Raw genomic sequence first — 14,619 nt, forward strand, 5'->3', positions numbered from 1 at the left:
GAGAATGTATTCTCTTAAAGATATTGCTCATGTTTGTAACTTGTAAGACAAAATACGTACTATGACTCAAGGAGGAAAAAGTATTAGAGAATACTTTAGTGAGTTTTCAGACCTTTAGAATGAGTTGACTCTTCTTGAGCTACAATGGCATTGTCCTAAAGGCATAGAACTCCGTCAAAGACAAATTGATGCTGAATATTTCTATTAATTCATCATTGGCCTAAGACCAGAGTTTGAGTCTACTAAATCGGTTCTTCTTCATAGAGGAAAAGTCTCCTCTATTGAGGATACTATTGAAGAGCTAAGTATGGAGGAAAATAGACTAAAAAAAAGACATCTAAAGACGATGATGATTCAGTCCTAGCCATGTCTAGCCAGGAAACTATGTTCATTCTTACAAACCACTACATTATGGGAGATCCAACAACGATCACTGCGGAAAATAAGGCAATGAGTTTGAAAAGAAAAAAATTATTTGTTATTATTGCTGAGAACCGGAACATGTCAAGACTTATTTCCCTAAATTGAAAAGACCCTATTGAGAAGAAGGTAGCCTCGGCTGCACAAGAATCAAGTGAGTTCAAAGCTACACATGAACATTCATTGACACAACTTATAGAGGATCTTCAACCACTACTCAAAGGAGCTTCATCAACAAGAGCAGTGGTCTCTTCTGTTGGCATCTCTTGCCCCAATAAGTCTCTTTGGCTTCTTGACTCAGGTGCCTCTTTTCATATGATGCTAAATAGTGATATTTTATCTTAATGTCATAACTCAAGCGAGTCAAATGATTTTCCTGTTGATGGGACATCCCTTGAGATAAAGAGAACCAAAAAATTTGAAAATATTTCTAAAGGTTTTTGTACTCCAAAAATTAGATATATTCCCAAGCTAAACCTAAATCTTTTGTATGTTTCCCAATTACCTGACAATGGATATAATGTTTTTTTCTCTTTTATTGGTTGTCGAGTGCAGGATCATCAGTGAGAGAAGTTGATTGGAGAAGGCCATAGAGAAGGAGGCTTATACTACATGAATTTTTTGAAAATACCCAAGAATACCTTTTGTTGAAATATTTAAAAATTGGATTTGGATTTATGGCATAAAAAACTTGTTCAGCCTAACGTATCCAAAATTCAGCATTTTACAAATATGAAAAAAAATTGTAATCTTGAAAATTTTATATGTAAAGATTGTATTCATGGCAAAATGAAAAGATTGTCATTTCAAGACAAAACTTTTGTCTCTACACGACCGGTTGAGTTAGTGCATTTGGATGTTTGGGGTCCAGCACATGTTGTATCTAAGGGGGGTTTGCATATTATGTCATCTTTGTTTATAATTTTACTAGACACGTGGATTTATTTTCTCAAACACAAGTTTGAAGTCTTTTTATATTTTCAAATATTTCACAAATTGGTCAAAAATAAATTTCAAAATGATGTCTCTATCTTTTGCACTGATTCAAATGAAGAATTTTTAGCAAAGGATTTTAAAGATTACTTGGAATCAAATGGTATTATACATCAAAAATCTTGTCTCTACGCTCCACAACAAAATAGTTTGGCTGAAAGAAAACTTAGACACATCATAGAAACTACAAGAACTTTACTTATCTCAAATCAAGTCCCTAAAGAGTTTTGGGTTGAAGCCACATTGACTACAGTTTACCTTATTAACAAAATGTCATCTATCACCTTGAAAAATATATCACCAGTTGAGAAACGTTTTAAACCTACTAATTATTCCAAATTAAGAGTTTTTGGGTGCAAATGTTTTGTTTTTATTGATAAAAATGATAAACTTTCTCCTCGTACTATTTCTTCTGTCTTTTGAGATATACAAATAACCAAAAAGGGTTAAATGCTTCGATTTTAAAAATAAAAAATTATATGTTTCACGAAATATGTTTTTCTTAAAAAAAGAAAAATTCTTTGAATTTGAAAATCCTAAGGAAATAACTTAGTATTCATTTCTATTGGACTTAATTCCAAAGTTTGGTGATTGTGATGTTGATCTTGATAAAAATCAAGATATCAGGAATTATATGGTAAGTGGAGAAGAATGTCATGATAATGAGATAAGTAAAGAATAATCTCAAAATCAGGATTGTATCCAATATTTCAGGCGTAGTAGTTATGAAACATCCATGTGCCCTAAAAAAAATATACTAATGATAAAAACGATGTAGAAATACAAACTAGAAGGTCATCTAGAGTATCTAAACCTCCTAAGAAATTTAAGTCCTATAAGTCCTTTTCACCCAAGTATCAAGCTTACGTTGCATTGATATATTCGTATATAGCACTCTCAAACTATGTTGAAGCAAAGAAACATTCAAAGTGGGTAGAAGCCATGAGGGTAGAATTGGATGCCTTAGAAAAGGCGAATACTTGGATTGTTCAAGATATTCCTCTAGGAAAAAAACGTATATGTTGTTGATGGGTATATAAGATAAAAACCAAGAGTGATGGAATTCTTGAAACATACAAAGCTAGATTAGTTGTCAAGAGATACTCTCAGGAGTACATAATAGATTATGAGAAAACCTTTGCTTCATTTGTTAGGATGACCACAGTTAGACCTATAGTAGCCCTTCTATAAAGAAATAGCTTAATATCAAATGGATTTTAAGAATGCATTTCTAAATGAAAAATTAGTTGAAGAAATATATATGGAGGCACCACCTAGTATAATTATTTCTAAAGAAAAAGCCCTTCGATTAAATAAGGCTTTGTATGGCCTCAAACAAGCTCCAAAGGTTTAATATGACAGGTTTAGTCAAGTTATACTTAATATTGGATTTCAATCTTGTTTAACTGACACAACTTTATTTGTTAAGATTTCTCATGCGGGTATTATTATTCTTCTCCTCTACGTAGACGACATAATCATCACTATAAGTGATAAACAGAGAGTTGAACATATTAAAAGGCTTCTTAAAACTCATTTTGAAATGAATGATTTGGGATTTTTGAAATTTTTTCTTGTTATAGTTGTTTATTCTTCTAGAGGATATTTGCCGACTCAATCTAAATTTGCTTTAGATGTTGTTAGTCAAGTATCTTAGATGATAAGAAGGTTGACACTCTTAAAGTTGTCAATGTCAAAATGAAGATTGATGATGAAAAACCAATTGAAAACCCAATACCTTATAGACAACTTATCAGATCACTGTCATATCTCTCAATTATAAGGCCTGACATTGTGCATGCAATTCACACAGCGAGTCAGTTTTAGCATGCTCCTACCATTGTTCATATGGGAGTCGTTTTGCGTATTATTAGATATATCATAACTTCTAATTTTTGAGGATTTTTTGTATCAGCTTCTTCCTTCTTCGATTTACTTGCTTATACTGATGCAGACTAGGGAGGAGACCCAAATAACCGACACTCAACCACTGTTTTTTGTGTATTTTTAGGCGACTTGTTGATCTTCTGTAGATGTAAGAAGCAACAGAAAGTTTCTCTCTCTTCAACTAAAGCTCATGGCTATAACCACTATGGAAGTGGTCTGGCTGAGAAGATTGCTAACTGACATGGGCGTTCAGATTCAAGGAGCATCACAACTATGTTGTGACAACGAAAGTTACATCTATATGGTCAGCAACTAGACTTTCTACAAATGAAACAAATACATTAAGATAGGACTGTCACTATGTACAAGAGGAGTACCTACATGGTACCATTGATCTTCCCTATGTTACTTCAGAATATCAATTGGCAGACTTCTTCACCAAACCACTCGTTGCTCCTAAATTTCACATTCTTTTAGGCAAACTTTCGGTTATCCAATAATAAGTTTGAGGGAGAGTGTTATATATATATATACAACTAAGATAGTAACTAGGTTAGTTTAGTTAAGTTTTCTTTTTGTTTTTTAGTTGGGAGAGACTAGTCAACCAAGGTTAGTCAACCCATAGAGTCATTGGGAGTCAATGGCTCTATTTAGAGTCGTTGGGCCCCCAACGACTCTCCCTTTTGGAGCTCCAACTTTGTGTATAAATATGGGCAAAACCCCTACAATATGTATGCTTCTTGCATGAGTCTTGATCAATAAAATATTTTTTTTATTCCTTGTGTTTGCCCCTTTAGTGGGTATTTGTGTTTTAGCCTGTTTTGTAGCTTGTGTATGTTCTTTTGATGCTTTGGTGAAACTCTTTTGAGTGTCCACTTTGTTGTTTTGGTGAATATCTTCGAAGGACCCTGTTTCCTTACATTATGTAGTTGAGCTTGAGAATCCAATTATATACAGACAACTAGTTGGGAGTTTGAAACATTTGATGATATCTAGGCCTTTTATCACTCATGCAATTCATGTGGTCAGTCAGTTCATAAGCTCTCCTATATCGGTTCATTTTGTTGTTGTTCCAATGATTATTAGATATATGAGAGATGCCATGCATTATGGGATGTTTTTTTCATCGTCCTCCACTACAGATCTTAGAGCCTTTTGTGATGCATATTTTGGAGGATCTACACATGAACGACTCTCCATTATAGGATTTTGTGTCTTCATTGAGAACTTTCTAATAACATGGAAGAGCAAAAAGCAACAGTGAGTTGCATTATTCACTGCAAAGGCAGATTACAGAGCCATGGCTTAGGTTACCGCTGAAACTATATGGATTAGATGGATGTTAGGGGAGCTAGGTGTTTCAGTTTGTTTTGTTGAAAGACTTCCTTGTATTGTGACAATATGAGTGTTATCCACATTGTGAAGGATTCGAAGTTTCATGAAAAAACAAAGCACATTGAGATAGATTGCTACTTTACAAGGAAAACATATGAGGATGGGATTATATCTTTAGAGCATGTAAAAGCTCAAATGAGCAAGTTGTAGACATATTTATTAAGGGTCTTACCCATTTTCACTTTCAGTCATTCCTTTTCAAACTTCAGATGATTCCCCTTGCATCATCCTCAGTTTGAGGAGTGCTGAGAAGTTTCATGTTTTACCAGTTTGTGTGCTACTCCCTTTCTTATGTATATATCATTACTTATAGAAGTAATCTTGTATTTTTTTCATGGTTTGTTATAGAGTCGACTAAGTTAGTCTTGTAGTGCCTTAGAGGATTTGTCCCCCTTTTATTGTTGTAATCATTCATTTTGTAAGCTAATGAAGTTTCCTCTTTATGCTCTCTCAGACTCTCACCCTATTTCCTCTCTTGTTTTGCTACGATACAAGTAACTTTTTCTATAAACATGAACGTAAGGTACACCTGAACAAGATGATACTTGGTCGTTTATCAAGATTAGTGACAACAAAATGTGTCTCATATAAGTATTTCATGATTTGCAAAAATTTGTTTATCTGTCTTTAAGATCAGCTGGGTCTCCTATCCCAGCACAAGCCACTGGCAGGTATTGCTCAGTTATGATTAATGTTGCTACCATAAGAGGGATCACACCTTTTGATTTTTAGAACCTTTTAATGGTAGGCATAAAAAATAAACATTTTAAAATAAAATCTTAAGACCTACATATATAGTTTCTACAAACAGTACAACTTCAATATATGATTTTGGTTGGCAAAAATGTCATCATTTCAAAAAAAGTGACACTGCAGAAACATATTGACAAAAATATTGATTTTGTACTCCTATCCATGTTTTGAGTTCCTTTGAGCAATCCTTCACATCAACCCTTCTCTTAATTGCATCAAACGCTAGCCTCCTGGCAGACAAATGCTTAGTAGGCAGCAAAAAATGCTCCCTCAACATGGACTAGTATCCATCTAGTTGTATAAGCGCAACTAATTTTAAGCAAAACACAAAGGGCATGTGAGTTGCATTCATCTAGGGTTTACTGTGTATCCAGTGCCCTGATTGGCGATTAGCTTAAAAAATAGTAGATGTTCTAAAGAGATCAGCACTAGAAAAGAAACCATATATAGGAAAATATGGGAGTTTTTCCATGTTAAAATGCATAAAGCGCTGTTCCAGTTAGAATGAGCTAAGAGTAGAATCGATAGAGAGGAAGGAAATTATGAAGAAAACTAACTTTGACCTACAGTTGCCATCCATACTGAAATCAAACAAAAATGTTCTCAACCAATTTTAGGGTTACTCTTATATTCACTGCTTTGCTGAAGACACATGACTAGTCAAATGCGCTTTCTTGGTTGATAGATGACAATTAGAAAAGACAACCTATCTGACCAAGATTATATGCGTCCAGCCTGAAACAAAGAAAATACAGAACTTACTGGAGAGTAAAGAAGAATCTCATGGAAACCGGTCCATCACAATGCAATGTATGGAGAATATGTCCTAGAAAAGAGCATGCTTCCAACTAAGATCCCTTGTCTAATATGTGGACAAGACAGACATTGGATAATGATTAAAAACGTGATCATCCCAATAGATCACTTTAAAGGATGAAGCTATATATTCAATCACATCTCTTTCCCCTCTCTGCCACCATGTTGTAGAAATCCTAGCATGGACCTTATTGAGAGGAGCATGATGGAGCTTTGAAAGAGTTGGGCTCTTCCTGTATACCATGCGAGGGGGCTGGGATAGACCGATGGAATTTTACAACCTTGTCAAGGAATAAGATCCACACCATTTCAAGAGTATGTCTGGTGGATGGGGAGCACCTGGAGTTTAATAGCTTAGGTTTTTCAAACTCCAGCATCAACTTGTCTAAGTTCTCCATTACCACCCTGACAGACCCACAGACCCCCATCCAACCCCTCCCCAACAATCCCCACCCAGAAAAAAGGAATAAGATTCAACACAATTTGATGACTACTTCAGTGTCACTAATTAGGTCGGTTTGTTACAAAGCAGGGGATGAGAAGAGCCTTTTGTATGAAAGGACTCAACCATCAAACTCCAACCATCATGCAGTTTGCAGGGGAAAACACTTATCCCAGGGTCAGGAGCAACAGCATCAGCAATTAATGCTCTTTCCTATGAAAACATGGGGCCTATGACAATGGTGTTTGTTTGGTTTATCATGGGAAGCAGCCCATTTTCATACAAAAGTGGGCCATTTTCCCACTGTTTTTGTCAAAACAAATGGCCCTTAATGACTTCCACATTTAGGAAACATATAATAAAAACCAGTGCATATTTGTGCTGAGAAAGGAAGTTCTTTTAAGTTTAATTTAAATTAGTACCTAATTCACATAAATCATGAAATCAATGTCTGAAGATAATAACCAAATAACTAACCTCTCAGGCATCGATTCCCGCTCTAAACTAGAAATACGACAAGGGACAGGGCGTCCACCATCACAGTTGTTCACAACATGATCCCCACCATTGTTTTTCTCCTTATCTTCGCCTCCAGAGCTTTTTTCGGTCTCACCTTTTGATGTTGAACATTGGGTTTCATTGGCAGGCCCATTACCAGAGTTAGTTGATTGTGACACTATTATCTCCTCTCTTGTGTTTAAGTATCTGCTTTCTGAAGAAGACGCTTCACTTGAATTTTCTCTGAAAACAAAAGAAAATGTGATATGAACACCTCATCACTTGTATCAGAGCTAAAAAAACAAGATTAGATAGGATTATTTCAGAATATGCACTTCTTGCACCTGCAAACAACAGTCGCAAATGCTAGTTTTCCTGATGAAGGATGAGATGAAGATGAAGCCTGCAAAATTAATAGGCCAAATATGCATCCCTTTAGATAACAGATTACAGACAAAACAGCAAAGATGAATCATAATAAGTTGGAATTAAAAATTTGGGTGTCTGATGCAACCAATTTGGAAGGCCTAACAAATATATTAACCTTATCCTTTGATAGTGGTCTGGGATCTTCATCTTCTTCCCTCATGCCAGGCAGATCTTCGTCATCTTGAATCTATTCAGAAAATTGAAGAAATCAGCAGACAAATACACCCTGCTGTTATATAAGGGCTTGTAGAACTTAAATAAAGAACATGCACATGTTTCAGTCATATAATCTTGAATGTCAAAAGTGCAATGCAGAAAAAGATGTTGCTAACCAGAGATGCCTGAGCTTTCAAGTCCTCAATGTCAAAGTTCCATGCACTAACGCCCCGCTTATACTCACTCTGGAAGATCAAGAACAATGCACTATAAAAACATAATTTCTCAAAAGGAAACTGTATTTATACTCGGTAGCAGCCTATTACTGCACATTGTAAATGATACACAGAAATATCAACAAAACACCGAAAAATTCATATCATTCTAAGCATTCTTTTCGAAACCAATAAAAAGACATTTTTAGGAATAATTACACATATGCAGTACTTTTTTATCCATGAGTCTTGATGTACAGGGAACAGGTGCATTCATGAGTTTCTCTCACACATATGCACGAATTTATCACATGCTCTTATGTCGCCTTCTTGCAACAATAATGCAGCAGTTACAAATACACATGGGTACTGACACTCCACAGGAAACCATACCAACACGTGTTTTTTTATTGATGCTCATATGATACAGTAAGCTTTTTTTATGTTAAAAGAATAACACTAAACTCTATCATTATGATACCTGTACCAATGATCCCAAGTCATGTCAATAAAGTTTGACTATAGTTATCTACTGAAGTCAATGCAATCATAAACGAATGTAGTTTGGTTTTTTATCAAAATTAGAAGATATTGAATGTAGAACTAGAATATAATATTGGACAGAGTTAAAAATGTGAAACAAAATTGATCAAACCTGAGATAGAGCTTCTTGCTCTGCTGATGGCATTTTCTTCAGGGCTAACTGTGCAGCATCCTTAAGCTGCATCAGGTACGATGCATAACTTTTAATTAGTAACCACAACAAAAATAAAAAAGTGAACAAAATGATATAAAAGATGATAATTTTTTTGTCCTACTCAGCTTATATGCAAAGCACATAGAGCTACCTGGAGAGCTTTCACACGGTCCCATAGTGGTGGCAAATCTACCAAAAGGTTTTTTACAGTCATCTCTGGTGGCTTTGCATTTTTGAAAAATGAATGCTTCAGTAATTTCTCTACTGTTGGCCGCTTAGTTTGATCTTTCACCAAGCACATAGCAACCATTTCCTTAAAAGACTGATCACAACTGGAACTCTTCCAATTAGAAGATTGTCTGACAATACTCAGAAAAAGACTATACTATAATCTAAAAATCCAGAATCAGACAGGAATTATCATGACTATGCACAAATTTTCTTCTCATATATATATATATATATATATATATATATATATATATATATATATATATATATATATATATATATATATATATATATATATATATATATAAGGATAGCATTAGCTACCCTCTTGGGCAAGGAACCCCCCAGTTGAAACTTGAAACTCATATGGAGAGGTTGTTTTGACCAAATCTGACCTCATGGATGTGTTTAGCATGGTCTACATAGTAGAAATAGATCCCTGGATTGTAGTTTTTCAACATAAAAATATGTTTTTCTGAGGTTTGAAATTTTGGTACATTGTAGGCCATTGATTTTTCAGTCTTTGTAAGATCTGACATATATGTCAAAAAAACATGATCCAAAGGTCAGTTTCTAGTAAACTTGATATGTAGATCACATCTGAAGGATCTGACGTACAAAAAACCTAAAAAAAAATAAAAATATTACAAATTTTCACTGGGGGGGGGGGGGTTATTTACCCACAAGGGTAGCAAACATTACCCCATATATATATTGTAATGAAATACGCGGAAATAAACACAATGTCCTATAATGGACATTCACACATAGAATGCAAAGATCAAGTCCACAATGGGCATACACAAAAGCCAACAATGGCTTGCAAACATAAAAATGTTATAAAAGCAAGAAATGGACTTTAAGAAGCCTTACAATGCAAAGGGGTCTACCCCTTTATTTATAGTCAAGAGAGTGAGAGAGAGAGTGGGAGAAAAAGGGAGAAGGAGTGGGCATATGATCACATTTGTGACCGTTGGGGGTCCAACGACTCTTGGTTGGGACCCCCAATGCAACATGCATTTAATGCATGTACAATAAAAAGAAAAAAGAAAAATAAAAATAATAAAGGGAAAAAGAAAAATAAGAAAAAACATGGAAAAGACTAAAATGCCCCCATCGGGCAGAATTACAGAAATACCCTTGGTCGGGTACGATGGTATTATATATATATCTATATATCTCTATATATATATATGAGTACATATATTTTAACATATATATATATATATATATATATATATTTCATTAGAAAGCATGTCTAGATTTTATGAAGGTGACATTCTATTAGCAAACTTAAATATGCCTATTTTCAATATTCATCATTCAGAAAGAATAGAAATACCTTTGAAAACCTTTTGTCTCTCTCATAATCAAGACCAGGTGGAGCATTTTGGATGGTCATAAGAAGAACCTATTGACAGCAAACATACCTCTATGTCAGAAAATAATGATGTTTCTTTTAAGGTTCACATGCATAGTATTGAAATTGAGGTCCTAACATGCACAGCTACACCACTATCATTGCAATTAATAACTGGCCAACTTAAAAGAAGCTATGCAGCAAAGATTAGTGTAGTGCAAATTGTATGGTGACATGAAAAATATAGCGCATTGTGGGTTTGAAAGTGCAAATCTTCTACACTTGTATATACTATTACCGTATTTGCAAAAGCCATTGACAAGAAGAAACATTGATCAACAAAAGATGACTCTCCCGAGAGATGAATCTGATCCCCCATTTCATGGATGGGCTCATCTGCACCCAGGGAAAGAGGATCATAGGTTTTCATCCATTATTTGCAAAATGTATCAGGGTTCATTATAGACTGCATGCATCACTCTAGCACCAACATGCCTGCCACATCCACTGTCGTATTGCTGCTCTCCAGGATACTCATCATCCACCAACAATAAGTTGCAGCTCATACACCTGTTGTAAGTATTTCTTCATATAGGGATATACTAAGGTTGAAGTATTGGAGTGCATACTCAAAGTGTTTTCCTCCTAACTTAATGTCCATTCTGGCAGCCATACATGAGGAAAAACAGATAATTGATAAATCAAGTAGTTTGGGCTATTTCTGCATGCAAGTAGAAAAGCAATAAAAACCCATGAAATTTGAAGACTACAAAAAGAAACTACACCTTGTTAAGTTTATGTAATATTGTGTAAGAGTACTTCAGTCATTTCTGTACCTTAGTGTATATTGTTATCACCCCTTATGTGCAGGGGTATTATTGTACACAGATGATATATATATATATATATATATATATATATATGACAACAGAACACATGACCCTTGATCACATATCTCTTTCTCCCTTCTCTCTCTCTTTTATTTTCTTGTGTTGTTACAAGCAAGGTTGCCAAACTAGGAAGCGGAAGCGGGAAACAATACGGGAAGCGGAAGCGAGAAGCGAGGCATTTTAAAATTTATACGAAGCGGGAAGCGAAGTTTCAATTTAAAAGCGAAATATGAATAAAAAATGAAGCAATATGGAATCAAACAAGAAACAAATAAAAACTAAAATAAAATTGATCATTCTTATATTTCATGATTTTCCTGTAAAAGAGTTAAATTTTTGTTAAAATCTAACAATGATGGTTACCAATTTAAAAAAAGTACATGGAAAGTGAGTGAGAGCGTGAGAGAAAATACATGAAAAAGATGAAAAGAAACGTGAGAAAAGTATATAATATGCATAGACCATGTGTATGAGAAGCATAGAAGAAGCGTGGGAGAATCGAGCTTCCCATGAAGTTTCGGAAGCGAGGAGTATCGCGCTTCTGAAGCGAGTACAACTTAACAAGTTACAATATTACATCCGTGCCCCAGTAAACACGTCAATAGGATTTCCCAGCTTGGGTCTGGGTCAGACCCAAACTGGGTCCAGCACTACGCGACACTTAATAGTCCCAGCTAGACCACAGTTCATCTTCTTCTTCTTTTCTTTTTCTTTCCCTCTATTTTCTGTGTAAAAGGTCATGCAAACCGAGAGGTACAGCAGTCTTCACATCGATAACCCCACCCGGAGATTATCTGATTCGACAAGGAACTTCGTCATAGAAAAAAAAACAGGTTTATTCCAAAGCCTGGTTATATGAAAAAATGGGTGCCCCTAGGTTGAAAACCCAGTTTATCGGGGGACGGGTTCTCCCTACCCCCTACGGCCCCTCATACGGGTGTAACTTGGGAGCCCTCTCCCCACCAACTTCAGTCCAAACATTTCTGGTTGGGCACCGGCCAAAAAATGGCCAGACTGGTATCACCCAATGGGAGCAGTACCGGTCCAGCCATTTTCCGGCAGGAAACTCTATGTGGCTAGCCAGAAAATGAGCGACCAGTTTATCTTTTTTTTGTTATTGGGGTTGCCCAGCCACCCACTGGTCGGGATGGTCTTGCCTGTGTTGGGCGACACCATCCGGGCCAGTGGGTGCCCAGAAAATGGCCGGACTTTTATTGTTCCCATTTTTTTTTTTTGACATTCCAGCTATTTTCCGAACAGGCACAGGCCACTATCACAGCCATTTCCCAGCCAGTGGCTGGCCGGAAAATGGCCATTTTTTTTTTTTAGGTTTTTAAGGATCAAGAACCTGAATTTCAGGTTTTTGGTCACCTAGACAGGTTAAAAATCTAGTTTTTAGCAAACCAGGCTTTGGGGCAAAACCTAGTTTTCTCATAACCTGGTTTTTCCTGTCATCCAAACAAGGCCGTAAGTTTCAGCCCAGTTACAAGTTCAAGTAACATTTATCACTTTCCAATAATAAAACATGTCTAGACCAGGTTGTCCAGACTGAAATGGAGTTAAGCTGATGTCAGTTATCACCAACTAGGTCATTTGTTATTCAAGTTTGAGTCTGTGCATGTAAGACGAGCTCCAGGAATGGAGTGCGAAAAGGAGTAGCATATATAGATCCAGATATCTTAATAAACACAGCAAATGCAAGCCACTCTGGGCATGTGCATGGCACTTAACAACTAAAACTAAACTGCCACGTAGCAACTCATAGTGATCACTCTTTCAATTATGAATTGTAGGTGAACCCTGACATAAGTGTAGCAAGAAATCAGAAAATCAGTGGTATTGGATAATTTCCTACTGATTATAGTTTGAGATATGAACCTTTAAATGCCCCATCAACAATAGTGATGTTAATAATACAGCAATGCACATATTAAAATTGAGGTCAGTTTTGCATCTTGCTATGACATATCTGCCATCATTTCAACAAAGGTTGTTAATACTTTCATGGGCTCTAACTGAAGACAGATCAACCATCCTCACCAGCAACTTGTCCATGACCAAGACCGATGTATAACTTGAAGGGAGCATAAAGTATAAGCTCGAGGATGAATATGATAGCATAGCACTTTCTTAGTTAATAAGTCATATGGTAAATGGCTTACTCTAATAAATTCCCATATAATTGAATGTTAAATGGTCCAAGTTTTTAAATAGAGGACCAAAAGCTAATGCACAGTTGCATTTTATCACCTTCTTCATGTTCCTTCTTCACAACTTCTATAGTAATTTCTAACCTTCCAGAAAAGCTTGGTTTTACCTGATCAGATTGACTACACAAAGATACGGTAAATAAACTATTAAAAAAAATCTCAAAATAGAACTTATCATGATGTTACATTTAGCATGGCTTTTTACTCAACATCTGAAACTGCATACTAGTACAGATTTATTATCATGCTGCATTTTAGCATGGTTTTCCATTCAGCAACATTTGAAATTGTATATGGTTAGCTACCTTCATTGGAGGATACTTTGAAAAGGGTGCATGACCATGTGCCAACTCTAGTGCAGTTATTCCAAATGACCAAATGTCCGCCCTGCAACCAACCAAGTGAAATTTCAAGTTTCATAAATGATATTAATAAACCTTTGTGTGTGTGTGAATCAAACAGATATTACCATGCAGAACTTGTAATCCATGAAGGTGAGTTTTAAATGGTATTGTCATAGAGACAAAAGATGAAACAGACTGGAAACTTGAAACATGAAGTTATCTCATAAAGTAAAAGTTGATTCTTGAAACACTATAACACAATGATTTAACAATTTCGAGGACTGGAATAAAACATCTTAGTTGACCTGGCCTAGGCAAACCTTGAAGTCAACTAAGTCTCAACTAACCAAGACCAAGCTCTGATTGTGATATTCTTACAGTCAAATACTAGGTCTAATTATCTAAGACTTTACTAAATTGTAACCCCATTGACTGCAAGAAAGATTTCCAAGAAAGACTTTGCAAAGTTAACAGAACAGAGTATCTTCTTATGAAGCATCAGGTAATCCTTGTTAAGATTAATGTAATATAAGTATATATATAGTTTAATATATATATATATATATTGTAATAATATATATATATATTGTAATAATATATATAATACATATATAGGAGTCAAGTCAAACTAGCTTGACTAACTTGGGAGCTCTCTCCCACGTGAAGTCTTTCCCTCTTTTTCAATTTTTCTCTCCTCTTCTCTACCTTTCTCTATAAATATGGGTGGGTGGGTGGGTGGGTGGGTGCTTTTGTAAAGTGAGAGAGTGATGGGTAGTATTTGTTAAAACATATGTAATAATACCATAATACCCGATAGGGGTATTATGGTCATTTCACAAAGTACCCCATAAGGGTACTTATTTTGTTTCTCGCATTTCACTAT

At 35.5% G+C, this 14,619-nt stretch overlaps 1 protein-coding gene across 5 annotated transcripts in view; it reads right to left on the reverse strand.

Annotated features, from left to right (window-relative positions):
- Positions 1-14,619, reverse strand: part of LOC149836076 (serine/threonine-protein kinase BLUS1-like) — a 96,300-nt gene that overhangs the window by 57,876 nt on the left and 23,805 nt on the right. For 4 of the 5 annotated variants that reach the window (XM_090008975.1, XM_090008976.1, XM_090008973.1 and 1 more), the window contains exons 5-12: positions 13,698-13,779; positions 10,275-10,343; positions 8,853-9,023; positions 8,660-8,725; positions 7,966-8,034; positions 7,749-7,820; positions 7,549-7,607; positions 7,184-7,447 (exon numbers count right to left, since the gene is read on the reverse strand). In XM_090008975.1, coding sequence (XP_089865101.1) covers positions 7,184-7,447; positions 7,549-7,607; positions 7,749-7,820; positions 7,966-8,034; positions 8,660-8,725; positions 8,853-9,023; positions 10,275-10,343; positions 13,698-13,779 — 852 coding nt within the window. The remainder of the gene's footprint in view (positions 1-7,183; positions 7,448-7,548; positions 7,608-7,748; positions 7,821-7,965; positions 8,035-8,659; positions 8,726-8,852; positions 9,024-10,274; positions 10,344-13,697; positions 13,780-14,619) is intronic. The other variant, XM_090008978.1, reaches the window with a different exon arrangement.

Source organism: Nuphar pumila, chromosome 6 (genome assembly GCF_984573655.1).
Source record: "Nuphar pumila chromosome 6, dmNupPumi1.hap1.1, whole genome shotgun sequence".
NCBI classification, from domain to species: domain Eukaryota; kingdom Viridiplantae; phylum Streptophyta; class Magnoliopsida; order Nymphaeales; family Nymphaeaceae; genus Nuphar; species Nuphar pumila.